This window comes from Lissotriton helveticus, chromosome 5_1 (assembly GCF_964261635.1).
Source record: "Lissotriton helveticus chromosome 5_1, aLisHel1.1, whole genome shotgun sequence".
Taxonomy (NCBI): domain Eukaryota; kingdom Metazoa; phylum Chordata; class Amphibia; order Caudata; family Salamandridae; genus Lissotriton; species Lissotriton helveticus.
The window spans coordinates 287,291,727-287,304,426 of record NC_136065.1 but is presented as its reverse complement, the minus strand read 5'-3'; the positions used below and the strand labels follow the sequence as shown (position 1 = coordinate 287,304,426).

The 12,700-nt window shown below is 41.6% G+C and overlaps 1 protein-coding gene across 1 annotated transcript in view; it reads right to left on the bottom strand.

The window, feature by feature from the left end:
* LOC144752450 (uncharacterized) overlaps positions 1–12,700 on the bottom strand; it is a 198,336-nt gene that overhangs the window by 90,095 nt on the left and 95,541 nt on the right. Inside the window, exons 21-22 of the mRNA XM_078640374.1 lie at positions 1,369–1,434; positions 171–218 (exon numbers count right to left, since the gene is read on the bottom strand). Of these exons, the coding sequence (XP_078496500.1) occupies positions 171–218; positions 1,369–1,434 (114 nt within the window). The remainder of the gene's footprint in view (positions 1–170; positions 219–1,368; positions 1,435–12,700) is intronic.

The following is a 12,700-nucleotide window of genomic DNA, read 5'->3' as shown; positions in this document are numbered from 1 at the left end:
AATAGAGCTATGGGAACACCTCCACAAGAAATACAATTGGGTGACGGGAAATGGACAGGTGTATGAGTAGTTTAAAATTTTAAACTGATGCCATTTAGTTTCAAAGAACTGGGAAATGTTTTAGACTGTTATCATAACAGCAGTATAAATTCGAGAATAAAACTACTTACTGTGTCCTTTGTGCCCTCTTCACTATCCACTGCACCAGGAGGCAGACTCTAAAGGCAACAGAAAAAGTCAGAAAGAATTGTTATGAATGACAAACTATGAAAATTAATGTACAGATTTCACAAGTGCAATCATAGTCTCTATAAAACACATGACTGCAGTGGCACCTATATTTAGATAAGGCCAGCTCCACGTAAAAGTAATGTTAAGTGTGATGAAAGGGGCTAAGACTGCATTTATGACAAAGTAATACATCATTGCAACATGCAAAATCTCATTCTTTTATAAACAACAAAAGCTTGAGCTAATTCCACATGTTTTTAAATGGATTTATATTATAATTTTTTTGTCCAAACAGTAATCATTACACCTTTTGATCATTCATTTAGTCACCTTAAAATGTTCCAGTAGAATACACTCATGTCTTGTACATTGTTAGGTTGACACACTACTCATGCAAATGTCATAAAACCTGTGGAAACACTATTTCTGTTTTGTGCACACCAGTCTAACCTACAAATTGTGTTAATACCTTAAATACAATGTGTGGGAATCCTATTAGTAATTCATGGTACTGTTACTTATTTTTGTGACTCTCCAAAAGGTGTAGGAATGAGCACTGAACACCAATAATAATTCATTCCACATAATGAGTACGTGAATATGGAAGTCTCTGGTTTTTCTGAGACAAAATAAACTGAAACTGAGTTTTTGGAATGAGAATACATATCCACAAATCATAAAATAGCAGCTCAGAGGATGACAATGTATTTGAAAGGCCACATGTAGAAAAAGATGAAAAATGAGATTTGACAGATGGAACCTTATATCTCAGGGTTGGACTGCACTGTAGAAGCAGTAGTGAAACAGTGGATAAAGACTGACCACACCACATCATTGAGATGTAAATAGGTAAGACAAAGGGAATAGTCTGGGACAGTTTTTATTGTGTACCAAAACCAATGCCCAAGGCAAAGGTCTCTATGTGCTCTGCATTGTGTGCATCAGCAAAGCCAAGAAGGTCAATACAATGAAGAATTTAACAAAGGAACCAAGGGAACCAGGTCCTTGTCTATGGTAGATGATGGTCAAAATGTGTCTCTACCTCTCCCTTTGTGTGATAAGCATCAGTGCCTCAGTGCCGAACATGATATCTTTAAGATTTGCACAAATGCATTTCAACAGGCTGAGTATGCTAACCTGTTTAATTGATGTGTCCTCAGTTTCTTGATCCGGCCTCTGGATGGCAATATCAGGAGTTGGTGGCTGGAGGAAACAAAAAAGAAATACCCTTAACATTTACAACAAGACTCAATTAGGTGTGCTCCTTATATCCACTTTACTTTCAGAAATCCATCAAAATTGATCTGTGATGAATACTGGTTGTCTGATGCCATTGACCTTTTTTCATTGGTGACAGAGACATGATTGAAGGCCAAACAGTAATTTTAGGAAATGGAGTTATGTCAATACCATTGCAAAGGAAACACCCTTCGGCCCCCTGGTTTTCAGATTCCCTTAGACTGTTCAGGCAGGAGTGCAGGAAGCAAGAAAGACTTTGGAGGTCCCATCTTGATCCCAATGAAAGATCTAAACACAAGGGTATGTTTAAAGGATACAAAGCTGCAGTTTTGGCCGAAAAGATGGCATACTTTACCAATCTGACGGCCTCCCTTAGCTCGCCTAGAGAGCTATTTAAAATCGTTGATTCCCTATCCCTTGCTCAACTCCCTGACCCCATTGTGGCTACCCAAGAGCTGTGTAATCAGATCTCCACCTTCTTTCACACCAAAATCATGGATATCTTCACAGCCCTGGAAGCACTCATCTTAATCTTGAGGCCGCCCCTCCCCCGGCCACTTTCTCCCTTCAGGATCCGACGACCCTGCCTCTCGGCAGCCTGTCCAATTTTCCTCCTCTTACCCTGGAACTCCTCAATCAACTCCTTGATAAGCTTAAATCTGGATCCCCTGTGGACCCTTGTCCTTTAAAGACCTTGAAGGAGTGTATAGAGGTTTTGTTACCCCCTTTTCTGGAGATAATGAACCAAGCAATTTCCAAGGGTGTTTTCCCCGCACCTTAGAAAATGGCCACTGCAAACCACTCTTGAAGAAGGCTACCCTAGATCCTACTATCCTAAAAAACTTCCATCCAATATCCCTGCTCCCTGCTCCCGCCAAGATGCTCGGGGCCCATCTTAACTTTCATCTAAGTGCCTTCCTAGATAAATTCTGCCTGCTAGATTCTTCTCAGCATGGCTTCCGGAAGGCGCACAATACGGAGTCAGCTCTCACAGTGGTGCTTAACAACATTCGCACCAAGGTCGACAGTGGTCAGACTACCCTACTGATCCTGCTTGACCTTACAGCCGCATTTGACACCCTGTCCCCCTCTATCCTGGTCTCCCGTCTTAGTTAGATGCGAGTAGATGGGTCTGCCCTGAGCGTCTTGGCGTCGTTTCTTAACCAGCGCAAGCAGAGGGTCAAACTGGGTGACTTCCTCTCCCACCGCTAAGCCTGTGCAGTGTGGGGTCCCTCAGGGCTCATCCCTGAGCCCTACACTCTTTAACATCTATGTGGCCCCACTTGCCAGGCTAGTAAGATCGTTCGGATTGGAAGAACTATCGTACGCTGACGACACCCAGATCATGGTTTCCCTCACTCAAGCTGTGGAGACTGAGGCCTCAAACTTTAGGAACTGCATGGAAGCCATGGCAGGCTGGATGACCATAAATGTCCTCAAATTAAATGCGGAAAAGGCAGAGGTCCTTGTTTTTGGAGGTAAACAGGAGGTCTGGTCGGCTGACAGGTGGCCATCTGCCCTTGGAACCTGCCCTACACCCACCCTTGCAGCTCGTAATCTGGGTGTAATACTCGATACCACACTTTCCTTCAACAAGCAAGTCAATAGGACCATTTCCACCTGCTGTGGGGTCCTAAGGATATTGAGAAAACTCTTACATTACCTCTCCCTGGATGCTAGGAAACAACTTTCTGTTGCCCTTATATCCTCACGCCTAGATTACTGTAATGCTCTTTATCTAGGCATAAATAAGAGGCTGGTCTAACGTTTACAAGTTGTGCAGAATGCACAAGCCAGGTTTGTTGTTAACGCCCCGAGAATATCATCAGGCTCTTCTATCAGAAAAAACCTTCATTGGCTCCCTATGCAGTCCAGGATAAACTTTAAGGTTCTATGTCTCACCCACTGTACTCTCCATGGATCCGGTGCAGAAGACATCAGGTCTCTTGTGTCTCTCTATACCCCTGTCAGGGCTCTGCGCTCTGCCAACAAGAACCTTCTGTCAGTCACCCGGACTGTGAAGGCCATATGGGGAGGGAAGGCCTTCTTTGCCCTTGCCCCGAAACTCTGGAACTTACTTCCAAACGAACTCAAGGGACTTGTGTCGCTCGCTCCCTTCCGCAAAGTCTTAAAGACCTGGCTCTACACAGGAGCCTACCTATAGGCTACCTCCAGCTTTATCTTTTATTCAGCTATTCCATCTTATGCGCCTTGATGCCTTTGGGCTAAGTTGCGCAATGCAAATTTCACTTCATTCATTCATTCATTCATTTATTCATTCATTCACTGATGGGAAATGGATAACTGTATGAGAACTCCAAGACTTGTTTTGGTATACAATAATTTTTGAAAGAGCAGATGTCATGGACAGGTCATAACAACCTGGAAAAAGTATACAATACTATATATACCAACTGGGGATAAAGGGCAAAAGTGGTGAATCAGGGGTTACGTGAAGGGGGTGAAGTATGGTATATAGAGGTAAAGGAGTTAAGAGTCAAGGGGAGTTAGGGGGATGAAAATATGCATGAATGACAGTAAATGGCCTTTAGAGTGGCAATATGTAACAAGGTGAAGAGCCATGCAATGGTACTCAGTTTTTAATAAATCCTCTCTGAGCCACTTAATCTACACTGAACTGGGAACAATGTTAGATTTTAGTATAAAAATAGTATAAATATTAGAGAAGTAATTGCTTACTATGCCCCTCATGGCCTTTTTCCTATCCACTACAGTTGGAGGCTGACTTTAAAGGTAAAAAAGATAGTCAAAAAGAGTTCTCCATGAAATACAAACTATGGTAGTTATTGAAAGTTTTCTCAGGTGCATTTTTAGTCTCTCTGACCAAATCAAGTGCAGTGGTGTCCTTATGTCCACAAGGGCAGGCCCATATAAAAGCAGTGTTGGACATGCTGTAAGGGTATTATACTACATTTGTGAACCAATAATACAGCATTACATAATATGGAAGATAATCATTGTATCACCAACAACAGTTAATGCTAATTCTACATTGTTTCTGAAAATTAATTTTTATTATCTTGTTACGTCAAGTAGAAATCACATATAGTTCTGCCGCTCATGTCGAAGCCCTTACCAAAGCCATCAAGTGCAAATAAAAAAAAGTTCTATTTGCACCCTCCTACATCTCTAACAATAATCATCAGTTGGCATTGTAGAATGTTTGATGATGAGGGTTATTAGATATATTATGCCGTAATTCACCGGGTGGCCCATTTAGGTTACTCAAACTGAAAGCACTCATGTCTTGTATATGTTTACATGGAGCGTTCGGACTTTGAAATGTCAGCAAAACTTGTGGGAATTCTCTTTCTGCATGGAACTCCCCATTCTGAGCTATGACTGTGTTAAAATCTGAATTTGTGGTACTGTCACTCATTTCATATGAATCCCCAAGCGAATTTAAAAATTCATGTTATGAATAGTAAACACGACTATTAATTCATTCCCTATTATGAGTGCTCGTAAATATACTAGCCTCAGGTTTCACTGTGGCAAAATAGCAGGGATGGCTCACCTGTAAGCGCGGGTACAGCCCGCAGTGCCACGGGACAGTTGACTCGATCCAAGTCCCCTGTGTTGAGGCAGGCGTCTGTCCCTAATCACACAGTGGTCCGCACACCTTGCAGCGAGTCAGCATGCCTCAGCAGCCCCTGTGATGTATTCCTATAGGTTCTGTATCGATCCCCCTATTCCTGACCCTATTCTGGTTAACAAGTTAACTAGCAGCCATCCCATGAGGCAGAAAACCCCCATGATGCAGGAACCGTTATCTGATAAAGCCACACTACGGCACAGGAACGTGTTATCTGATTAGGTCATAACGCTTGCCATCTAATTAGACAAGCGATATTCCTCCAGCCCCTGATAAGGCATACGGAGTTCTCAAAACAAATCAAACCTATGACAGACCTGGGAAAAACCCTGCGGCCATTGTTTTGATTTCACCGAGAACTTCAGCAAAAGAATGTGCTAACGACCAGGTCGTATGACATCCTTATTGACGTATCTATGTCCATCCTTACGTCAATCTCGGCACCTTAAAGGTATAAATATTACCGATATTGCCCTATGCAAACACACGCGGTGGTGACGAGATCGGAGCAGCCAGACTTGCCGAAGCCCAGAGCAGAGCAGACCCCGCTGGCGCAGCCCCGCCTTCCTGACGCGCTGAAAACGAGACGCTGCTTTCTCCTGCCGAGAAATCCAGCTCCGGCGCTTCCGGGTAGCCCTCGCAGGCAGCCTGGAATATCGAGACCAGAGACGAGAGATACCATCCCTCATTCATCCTAGATTCCAGGTACAGAACTGAATAACCCCTTGCAGAGAATTCTTTAGTCAGTCACTTGGCAAAACAAACTTAACTTAAACTGTAACTTTCTATTCCCGCCCACGTATTAGGCTTAGGTCAGGTACACGGGGAAGGCGTAGTTAGAAACACCAGTTGAGTACGATTAGTCAAATGTAAATGTGTATGTATTCATTTTATTCATTTTAAACCTTCATATGGCTTAGAAACCATATCAATGTTTTTACAGTATTATTTTATACTTCTGCTTTTATTGTATGCACTTTACTTAACCATAAGTATTGCAATAATATCGATCCATTTCTCTTGTATGAGAAAAGAGACTGATCAATAAATAACATCTTTTATTGAACACGCCCGTCTCTTCCTTTTCTCTACAATCTGGTGAGACTAAGAATGCACGTACTGACTGAGTAAAATAAGTCGTCTTTTGTTTTCACACGACTCTAGAGATACACTCTTGATTAGGGGAGAGCAAAGTTGTCATGTTCTATGGTTGTCAGAAACTAAATCCCTTCTTGTCTATCCAGGGAGGTTCAACTCCTCCTTGCCTATTCGAGAAAGTTTCTAGTGAACTCTGAGCTAGCTGGCAAAACCCAAAACTTTAAGTCTAATATCGACAGTAGTAGACCTAGTTAACGTCTGGTCTAGGCCTATACTATTGAAGGTATTATTCCAATGCGCAGAGCCTATTGGGATAATAGGAACTACACTACATGGCGCCCAACGTGTTTGGAAGGGCGATAAAACTAACGTAAGACATTTAGAGTAACTCAGTCGTGCTTTTTCACTCAGACCCCTTTTTTCCCATAATACTCCAAAGACGTCTGGAGTGGGTAAAAGGTAATATCCGCCAGACCTCGCAGGAGGAAACTCCTATGTATGGTCCTTGGTTTAGTCAACGTTGAAGGATACACTGTTCCAAAATATTGTGCATCTAATCTTTGTTTCCATAAGAAACCTGATCTGCAAACAAACTAAATAACCTTCCTGTCGGTAAAATGGTAGACAGTGATGAAGAAAGAGAGACAGTTAGGATAGCAACTGAACTCGCAGCAGCTGATAATGCACTACAAGACACAGACCCGGATATAATACTCATCCCGGTCATCAAGAGGAAATCTATAACTTTAAAACTTATAGAAAATGGACTGACACCTAGAGGTGGCACAGTCATATTCGTGATTGAGGCACACGAATATCGGCAGACAGAGGTATATTATTCATGGATACATTTTCCAGCAGCAAATGCTGTAACAAAGTACTTCCACTATTACAAAACAGAGGACCCTCCTAATGAGTACACTCCTTTCGAGGAGGTGGAAGTACCACTTAAATTTCAAGAGCATCTGCTCTTATTTAATGGCGCCCTAAAACATAATAATCACATCACCAGGCTCGGTCCATTAGGTAGACCAGGAGCAACGTGGCCGGTTCTAGCCGGATACACACCACATCCAGACATCGATGGGATGTCTGCAGCAAACCTTTTAACACAGCTAAAACAATTAATAAAATTACATAGACAATTAGTCCAATATGTGATGCGGACTTCAACAATTCAACCAGCAATTAAAATTCCACAGCTGACCCCTCATCAGGGGAACACAAATAAAATTACACCACAGAACATACAATCCTGCCTAGGTAAAGTGCCAGCTAAACGGGAACAAATACCATTCTGGTTAGCACAAAAAATCATCCAAATAGAGGCGGTGTTTCCAGACACCACCCCGTTAGAAAAACACAGGATTCTGACTATCTGTCTTCCAATGGGAATCGCACCACACGTGGAGGACTGTGACACTTGGGGTACAGTCTTTGCTTCCATCTACACAAAAACGCACGGTGTTCCATCCATTTCGGTAATACCAGATGTGCTAAAACAAATTCAAGACGAATACGGTCCAGAACCCACTTTAACTCTTGGTATGAAATTACTAAAAGACTTCAAGCAGGTCTCGGCTATATTATTAGTCAACATAAAGGGAGAAGCAGCAAATGTGGCGATCCGCCAGAGGTTAAAGGAGACAGATATAGCAGACCAACCAGCTGAAATTGCCAGAATTATAGAAAAATCCTATGAGGAACTAGGTAGAGATAGTTTAGGTGGAATACCAGTAAAACCACAACTGATTGAAAGTCCCGAAAAAATATTTTTTTAATAATAATTCAACATCACAAAAAAAGAGCTGGGATGGAAACAAACAATCCAATCCTAAAGAAAAGAAATTCCAGTCCAGAGGAAGGTCTCCTAGGCGGAGAGAAAAATCTCCGAACCAAAGACACAGGTCACCCCAAAGTGACCCCTCTGGGAAAAGATATAACCTTAGAAATAGGGATAATATGAAGAAGCCTGATAGATATCAAGACATTGATACACGTCCCTCTCAATCTTTTCAGACTTCCTCGCAGAAATCGGAAAGAAGAGGACGATCAGAACAAAGAGAAGAGCACGCCAAGTCCAAAGACAAGGAACCTGCTCATCTAAAAAAGAAATTACAATTTCCCAAAAAGAAGGTAGCCAGTATCAAGGTAGTTAACAATGCCGAGAATACTGAGGACACAACTGAAAAACGGAGAATGGGCTCAGACAATGCTAGACAGCGCAGCAGAAGTGAGCATAGCTCGCAAAGTCCTTATGAATCTTCTGGAGACAGTGGACACGAATGAATATCTTCAAGTGGAAACTGCAGACGCCAGAGTTAGCAAACCTCACAAAATATATGAAATAACTTTACGTATAGAAGGGGATAAGACTAGAAAAATAAGGGGACTATTTTGGGATAATCTCTCCAAGGGCTATGACATCCTTCTAGCTGAAAAAGACTGGCCACCAGAGTTTGTCAGGGAGTGCCCTCATGGCGAAGAAATAATTATGCCTGCCTTCTCAAATCATATCCCAATTCATAAAAAATACACACTTGCCAGAAAGTGGGCAGTAGCTCAAGCTCCTGCTTTATATAAAAATCATGTAGGATGGGATGAGGACTCTCCTCCTCACAAAATCCAGTTAAAATCACAACCTACTGCACAAAGACAGTACCCAATTAAGCAAGAAGCTAAAAAACAGGTAAAAGAAATCCGAGATCAACTAGAATACCAGGGGGTGATTGAAACTTGCACCTCACAAATGAACAACCCTTTGTTTCCGGTCTCCAAACCAGACAACTCATATCGTCTAGTTTTGGATTACCGACACCTTAACTCATGTTGCAAAACTTTTGCAGTGCAAAACTCGCATAGTTCTGCACTAAAGAATAACATAGTGCGCAAAAAATACAAAACAACATTAGACATCTCTAATGGATTCTTTTGTCAAAACATAGCACCAGAGAGCAGATATTTGTCTGCATTCTCAATAAATGGCACTCAAAAACAATTCTGTCGGTTAGCCCAGGGGTACAAGAATAGCCCAGGGGTATTCTCAGCGAGAGTAACAGAATTACTACAAACATATGATGACGAAGCATTATCTTATGTCGACGACATATACTTGACAGATGATGACTTGGATACTCACTTGAAGAGAGTGAACACCATAATACTTGGGTTCGCAGCAGAGGGTTACAAATTCAACTTTAAAAAATCCAGAATTGCCCATCTAACAGTCCTGTTCTTAGGATACGAATTATCAAGTGAAGGCAAAAGCCTGGCTGACAATTTCCTAGAGAAATGTGCCGTACTCCAAGCACCTAGAACACTAAAAAACCTACAGTCAATTCTAGGCTTCCTAAATTTCGGAAGAACTTACATTGCAAATTACGCAGAAAGGGTCAAACCCCTTTATGATCTAATAAAACCAGATTTTAAAAAAACCAATTGGACTCAAATACACACAGAAATTTTGAGATCCTTACAAAAAGATATGTTAATTAAAACAAAATTAGAAACACGTGATAACACACGCAATCTTGTGATTCGAGTCATCCCAGGAAGATGCGGATTCACATACCTGACCTCTAATGAGGGAGAAAAGGTACCAATTGCATTCAAATCACACTTGTACACAGAAGCTGAAAAGAAATTCAGCATTAAAGAAAACATTGTTCATGCAGTTCAAACCGCAATAGCTAGAGAAAAAGATCAAGCGGACGGTAGACGTATCATAGTCAGAACAGCAGAATCAGCCTTTGAGGCATTAACAACACCTTGTAATTTACCAACAACAACATTGAATCCGGAATGGATACAATGGGTGAATTCAATTACAACGGACAAAGTATACTACTACTTTGATCCAGAACTAAAGGAATTGAAAAATTTAGAATATGAAAGAACATTCCCTCTGCCTATCGACATTCTGCCCTTACGACAATACGCTTGTGTAATCTATACAGACGGACATGCTCAACCCTCCGTTTGGGGAGAACAAGCATACAACCCAACATGTGAGATTACAAAAGAAGTGTGGCGCGGAGGTAAACTAAGACCTCTATTAACAAAAACACACTCAGTAGAAACTAATTCAGAACAACAGACTGAAATAATAGCATTGAAAATGGCGCTAGATAATGCGGATCGCGAATTCCCGACACTTATAGTGTCCGATTCATATTACTGCGTCAAATCATATAACAACGATTTGCAGACATGGATTCAAAACGGTTACAAAGATGACACAGGTGCAACAATAAAGCAAAAACTGCTTTGGGAACAAATAGCTCTTTTACAAAAAGAACTACCAAAGACTCACGTGACACACTCACTAAGTCATCAGCGTGATGGCGTTCACGTTGCAGGGAATTCATTGGCTGAGACAGCCACAGCGGTAGCAACTAAATCGGCTTCCGTAGCTCGAAAAAAGCGTACAGTGAAGTATATTGACGGTGAAACAGTGCTGGCGGTGAAAACGTCATCAAAAGGCGACTGCTCAGCGCTACCGATCAACTATCCACTCAATTATACATACATAATCGATGCAAACTCCGTCCCTTTTGCTCGAATCCCTGGAGTGGGGGATAGAGTGATTCCAAACATGGACAGGAGAAACTTGTTAATAGCAGACGCACATATGGGCGAGGGTCTCAGACACCTCAAACTAAAAGATTCTCTGGAAGAATTACAATCAAGGTACTGGTGGCCAGGCATGAGCCTGCATCATACCATTTTTGTAAAGAACTGCCCAAACTGTAACAGAAATCGTAGTGATGAGAGAAACGGTGTAATACCGTGTCGTTTCACTCCAGAAAAGATCAACAGTAGAAAGCAAAGCGTCCGATTAACATATACAGGCTAGTTTCCACTTATAATGTAGATCATCAGCACTCGGCTGACGTCTGGACTGTTATACAAAGATTTGCGAGTCTAAATGACATATACGCTAAGAGCATGCTACGTTTGACCATTGTTTTCAATCTGGCCCTCCAGCCTGAGGGGAAAAATGGCCAAGTGAGCATAGCACAGCGGGACTCTTCTCACTTCCTTCCTGAGGGATACGGGACGGTGTAAAGAAAAAACCAAGGCATACAGCTATCTATAACAGAAAGGATATTAGGTTCGGGAGCTGGGTGGGTCAAACATCTAATAAGTGTCCAACGTAGTCTAAATAACTTGCCAAGAAATTCTCTGAAGGGATTCAGTCCGTACAAATTATTATTTGGAACTAGTATGTTAGTCTTAGACCTCGACAGTCAGACTTCAGTGGTGAAGGAAAAAAGCTTTGATATCAAAGATCGTTTGGCTGTTTTGCAGGACTTAAACGAAACAAGAAAAGACCTGAGCAACATAAAGTTGAAACAGCAGCCAACAACCACTGAAGAACCACCACCTGTCCCAGCAAGACCTGTCTGGATTCCAAAAGTCGGGGATCTAGTCAGAGAAAAGATCGCGGTAAAGAAGGAATTTGGGCCTTCTTACAGAAAAGCAGTTCCTGTCTTGTCTGTCAACGGGACAAGATCAGTTGTACTACCGCCGCTTGCTGGTAAAAAGGAGAACCGAGTTGTATCCATCGACCTGGTAAAACCACAACATGTGGCCGATAACAAATAGTAGGCCAAGTGGACTCCCGAGAAGTAGTAGAACACCAAGATTTGCTACTAACACAGAGGTTCAATCTAAGAGGCTAATCACATTCGAAACGCCTACAGAACTACAACAAGGACTATGCAACAATGCAATGGAACTTAGACCTCTGAAAACCAAAATAAAAACATTTAGCAGAGACACACCAATCTATAATGAAGTAACAAACGACTATGCAAGAGTAATCCTGAAGCAATTGGAACAATTGACAGAACTGCATCCGGCTACTTCATAAACTTCGATGATTCCTCTGAAGGCTTCACTGAATCAAAAACACAGCCATCAACAAAAACCTTTAAAGATAAAGTTAAAGTACTTTTGAAACAACTGAAAGAAACATATCTAATTTCTCCATGGATTGAATTTTGGGTGGGTTTTGGTGCATTTATCCTCATACTTTGGCTCATCATGGTACTAACTTTGGGACGCTTCATTGAGGGAAAATATGCTAAAATGGACACAGCAAGTCAGAAAATCAACTTGATCCTCAAACCACACACATCTTCACACGTCGAGAAAAGAGAACTTTCTTCAGTCAACTTCACAGCCAATCCTATACCGGGTGGGGTAGCATGGGACAAAACTGACTACGAAATTTATGGGCCGGTTGAAATCCTGAAATATCCACACCAAATTAAGATCTCGTTGAGTGACTTTGTAAAACCAAGCTCATTTGCTGATGATTGGGACTTTGAAAGTATAAATAATATGATGTCTGACTTAGTGATGTCTGCTAAATTTACCAAACATGATTATTTGCAGGGTTCGACAAATTATGATAGTATGTACTGTTATAACCACTATGGTAACCATTTTCTACATAGATCTGCACAACCTAGAAAAGTTTTAAATTATAATCAATGGGAACATTGTGCA